At 42.2% G+C, this 5,510-nt stretch overlaps 1 protein-coding gene across 5 annotated transcripts in view; it reads right to left on the minus strand.

Annotated features, from left to right (window-relative positions):
- The window catches only part of lrrc49 (leucine rich repeat containing 49), a 35,816-nt gene that overhangs the window by 19,518 nt on the left and 10,788 nt on the right, over positions 1-5,510 (minus strand). For 4 of the 5 annotated variants that reach the window (XM_032517286.1, XM_032517296.1, XM_032517317.1 and 1 more), the window contains 2 exons: positions 2,528-2,589; positions 49-196 (listed from right to left, as the gene is read on the minus strand). In XM_032517286.1, the coding sequence (XP_032373177.1) occupies positions 49-196; positions 2,528-2,589 (210 nt within the window). Of the gene's footprint in view, positions 1-48; positions 197-2,527; positions 2,590-2,713; positions 2,873-5,510 lie in introns of those variants that run through there. The other variant, XM_032517327.1, reaches the window with a different exon arrangement.

The following is a 5,510-nucleotide window of genomic DNA, read 5'->3' on the forward strand; positions in this document are numbered from 1 at the left end:
ACACACACACACACACACACACACAAAAAACACACAGTTCAGACTTACTGTGATGCGCTTCATGTCCAGCTGTCTCAGATGAAGCACACAGCGCAGGACGGCCTGCTTGTACCATGTCTCCAGGGCTACAGGATTCCCATCCAGGGTGAGCTCAGAAAGGGAGTGTGACTCTCCAAGGCAGGCTAGCTGATCAAAACTAGGCACAAAGAAAGAATATTTGGAAAACAGATCGAGAGTTAAAGCTACACAAACAAATGTTTTCAGTTCCAAAAACCAGTGAATGCTTTACCGTGATATAGGCATGGAGACCTAAGTACATTTTGAGAAGCCCGAGTCATCCAGCGCTTTAGTCAAATAAGACAACGTCCCCCATCTATGTTTTGATTCTTATACCGTTACCTAGGCTTTTATTAACCGAATAGAGCCATGCTAAAACAAGACATGAACAACTGGTAATTTAGCAGGAACACTGGCAACCTGACATTACTCAGCAGGCACTGAAGAGAAAAATATCCGCTACATTGTTGATATCAGCCTGAGGCAAAGGGAAAAATGAAAAACCAGTAAGTAAGGCCGTGGAGATTTTATCATAGCTAATTTGTGATAATAACCTTGATGAATCATTTGCCTGAAACCACTTATGAACCTGCTATACTGCACTGTGCCAGATCCTAGCCAGGTTTTTTTGAATGCAAAAGACAGTCAGACAATAGACCTCTGATGAACAATAAAATAAAGTACTGTTGTAGTTATGACACATGCAAAGCAAAATTTCAATTTAGGGTAGTCAGGAAACTGCACTAATTTGAGTATTATTTTCTCCTATCTCACAGTTGGCACAGCTGGACCTTTGCTATTATTTCCTTACTACTAGTCTACTACTGACTATACTAGTAATAATGTATACTGTGTTTCATTACATATATGAATTTGTAATAAGACAAATAAAATCTAGCAGTTGATTTTTACAGTGATTATAGAAAACTACTTGAGAGATCCCAATGGTGCTTGACTGCATCTCATGCATTTTGCATAGTTGTTTGCATTCATAATCAGTGACCAATGCCCTCTTGGGTATTGTTACTATGATAAACCACTCATTAATAGTTGCAGTAATGAAGTATACATGCATGCCCCTGGATTCTATCAAAGATCTAATCAGAAGAGAATATCAAAAAATATTTGTTTGTTGTATGTGCAGAGTGGATTGTGGTCGAAAACTGTGTGTAGTTTCCAAATCCATCTGGCACTACAAACGCTTTCTTTACTGACTTCTTATTAGTATTTCTGCCTTTACCGGATTCATAAGGTGTTTTAAAATCAAGACAGGTAAAGTAAAAAATGCAAGATTATGGCAAGTGAATTAATAATTAAAAAACATTCATGAAGGATGTTTGTTTTTTTTGCTCCATCATCCTCTACCAGGCAAACTGACTGCACCAAGTAGACAATATGTTATGTCTCTCTACCTAGCAACAGAGCACAACTGTTCTCCTATCAGAATTGAACAGTTTCAAAATGTACACCCGCCACCTTTCTACAATGCTATGGTGAGCAAACATTCACAAGACAAGTTTGAAGTCAAATGCCTTTACTGAAAGGTAATTTTAGTAATAGTAAGAATATGAAGAAGAAAGAAAAACTATTTTAAAAAATGCATTCATTATGAAAATTAGTTGAATAATCACAATGCACTTAGAATAATGTCCCTCTATAATGTCATAAATAAGTTTAAGTTTGTTGCTTTTGTTTTTGTCACAACTGTAACTGTAACTGTAACTGTGTCTGATACAGAATCACACAGACACTAGAAAAGCAGAGCTGGCTTAAGACGTCAGGTCAGATCTATCACAGCACAAGGTGACTATGGTCAAGAAGGCTAATAAACACTGTCTGACCCTGAATTCCACATACAGGTCCCTCCTTACAGCAGCCTTATTCAGTGGAAGGGATTTGCTGTTTAACTAGGTTAACTCAGTAACAATTTTATAGCTCAGGGTTCAAAGAGGAAGAAGCAAAGAAAAAAAACAGACCACAGATATTGGAATATGTGTGTAAAGCAGGCTGACGTTTGCAACAAAAGACAACTCTCATTCATCCTACACACCCTCACCTAGCAATGCTGCAAATGCTCAACCTTCAGTGGGCAACCTTCTTGTTAGCCTGGTTCTCAGGTTGACAAGAAATTAACTCTGGGATTGTGATTTAACCTATGGTTTGCCCACAGATAACAGCATGTTAATTAAAAACAATCAAGAACACATCCAGGTTATGTTTTAACAGAAACTGCTCACCACAGCAAACCTATGTGTGTGTGCGTGTGTGTGTGTGTGTGTGTGTGTGTGTGTGTGTGTGTGTGTGTGTGTGTGTGTGTGTGTGTGTGTGTGGTGTGTGTGTGTGTGTGTTCTGCCTGCAGCTTGTTGGCAAGGCCCTGTCAAGGCCAAGGGAGTGGACAAGGAACTGTCCGGCTACCATCTCTGGCCATGCCCTGCGGGGGAGGAGGGAGTTAAGCGGTACCAGCTCTTACCTGGTGATGTTGTTGCAGCTGAGAAAGAGGCGCTGCAAGCAGGGCAGGCGGTACACCTCAGTCTAGAAAGAGAAAGAGGGGAGAGAGAGAGAAGGAGGGATGTAAAGAGGAGAAGGTGCTCAGGAAGAGGGCACTGCATCGTCACTGTCGTCAGAGCTCTGTATTTCTCTCCATTCCCTCAATCACCTTGCAGTTCTCAGCTCCAGCATACAGCATCCCCATCCATCCTGCGCATGCACACACATACACACATACACAGCACGCTGCCTTGTCTGCACATGGAAAGAAAGGGGGGGAGAGAGAAAGAGAGAGAGAGAGAGAGAGAGAGAGAAAGCGCATGAGGAGGAAAGGGGGAGGGGAGAGAGAGTGGAGTGTGTGCTGCGCTAATGCAGAGATTCCCTACTGCAGGAGGAAAACTCGGGATGCCACTCGAACACATATACATTCATGCGCACACACTTGGAGCAGTTAGCTACTGTACCATCTCACGCAAGAACAATAGCTTGGCTTATTTCAATAGAAACTGACTTGGATGGGAGCGTTTTCTTTCTAAGCATCTAAATCAATGCAGAATTAAGTGAGGGGGCGGAGTAAGGAGCAGCAGCTGGCCAGCTAGCAAGCTGAAGAGGATACACGGGAACGCAGGCAATATAACAACCACGACTTCAGCTATAGATGGTGTGTGTGTGTGTGTGTGTGGTGTGTGTTGTGTGGTGGTGGGTGTGTGTGTGTGTGTGTGTGTGTGTGTGTGTGTGTGTGGATGACCAGTGTTGCATATGCTGGAAGCAAAGCAGACACTGAATGAGCTGCGTCAGCGTCCACCCATATTGCAGCCAACGCCTCACAGCCTCCACCAGAACTGTTGTCAGTCTCCATTCAAATGTGAGATCAGCCTAGCATTTAGGCTATGCTAGCTCCTCTGCAGAGAACAGTACTAATACTGCAGCACAAAGACTTGACATTTAGAAAAGTCCTACCACCCCCATCCACACAACCATAAAAACCATACCAACCATGATCCTTGTTTCATCCATTCCAACGGCCAAAATGCCCCCTACAGTATGTAACATCAGAAGCAATGCTAGAGAGTTTGTAAGTGTTGTGTGTGTGTGTGACTGTTGTCTTACATTATTGATGCTAAATAAAAGTAATACAATTAATGTTGCAACAGCAGTGTGTTTTAATACAGGAATTGGTTGTTTTTCCAGTATTAAAACTCCATTTTGCAATACAGCACCTGTCCACCACCAAAAGGTGGCAAGACAAGGTATGAGTGACTGAACATTGTTAGATTTTTTTCCGCATTTTTTTCCGCTAGCTATTAGCACTTGATAATCCAGGTTTGTTGCTCCCAGTGGTAAAACAAAATCACACTGACATTGTCATGGCATGGTTCAAAGGGTTGTACTTATGTTATAGGTGTGTTTTGGGCGTAACGTGCAATAAACCAATCAGAGTGTCATCTCCCAATCCTTTTAAAAGCCAAGCGCATTTAAATCTTGGCTCATTGCTATAATGATGGCAGATTTGCACCATAGTATTTTTATTTGTAATTTTTTGCATGTTTGTGTGCTGTTGCGCTTCCCTGTGTGTGTGTGTAACAAGCATAGTGTGCGTGCGCTGTGCACGAGCCTAGGCGCATTTCACTAATGCACTGTTAAAATAACAATAAAATGCTGCTTTACTGACTTTATGCCATGACTTTATGCCATACAATATGCCAAGAATTCAGCTGAACACACCTCCTTGCAGGACCAGCACGCCAATGGGTGCAAAGATGGGCACAGGTGCATTTGCTATTTAAACGACATGGGCACAGGATCAAAAATGAACAACTGCGTCGGTCTTAAAATAGCAAATACACTTGCGTCAGGCTTGGCGCCACGCTGAGCCGGGTGCAAGATAGGGCCCTTAGTCTAATAGGAGTCTGGATTTTTGTAAAATTAGTTTGTGTAATGCGTTACTGTGCACCTCTGCAGTACAGGGGCATGTTCTCCTTTCTTTTTTTTAAAAACTACAAGTCATGTCATCCAGTGCTAGCTTAATCTGACCCTCCACCACACTCCCACAGTCTCTGTCTGTGCTAGTCTCTGTATGGACGCTGGTGAGGCGGTAGCCACTGCTGCACGCTGTCTGAGACTAAATATAGCAGCCCTGTCTCAGACAGAATGATGTCATCACTGAGCTGATGTGCTGCATAATAATCGCCCAATGTGTGTGTGTGTTTTTTTTAACTGTTTGATCAGAACCAATCAGCTGACAGGATCTGATACAAGGTTGGATACAGCTGTGTTGTTGTGAGTGTCTGCCTGCAGCTGTGTATTTATGTGGCCGCTCCTTCACCTCTTTATCCCAGATCCACCCTCTTCTCACTGACAGTTTGCGTGTCTTCATTTTTCACACTTATACTGAGGCGTTACTCCACAAACACAGAACTACCTCTCAACACCGCTGTCTCTGTTGCATGCAAAAAATACACCACAAAAGAGCATGAAAGCTGCTCAAATAAACACACAGGTACATGTGGACACCAAGGGGGTTTCAAAGCTTGTAAGCTGTTAGGTTTTGTGGCTACTCTTTGAATAGCATAGAGTTGAGGAGTGAGCTTAGGAGCTTAGCCGGCACACATCTGGCCTCAGGTTTTGTGTGCTAGAATTGCAGATGCTGTGCATTATGCATGTGTACATGCTGAGGTAACAATCTGGTTTTGTATTATTATTCAATAGTTTGGATTAAACTGTAGTTGCAAAGTTAAAAAGTTATCTTGCTTTTTTTATTACAGTTCTGCTAGTTCATAAACCAGTCTGCCTGTGGGTGAAGCATTTTTGCTTTGTCTTTTCTATAATGATGGGGAAAAAAAAAAATTGATACAGCTTAGTATCGCAATATTTTCAGTGGCATTACTGTATCGATACACAGGCGCCAAGTATCAGTCTTCTATTATATATGTGTTGGTCAGTTTGTCTGCTTGACAATCCCATTT

This window comes from Etheostoma spectabile, chromosome 1, assembly GCF_008692095.1.
Source record: "Etheostoma spectabile isolate EspeVRDwgs_2016 chromosome 1, UIUC_Espe_1.0, whole genome shotgun sequence".
Lineage (NCBI taxonomy): Eukaryota > Metazoa > Chordata > Actinopteri > Perciformes > Percidae > Etheostoma > Etheostoma spectabile.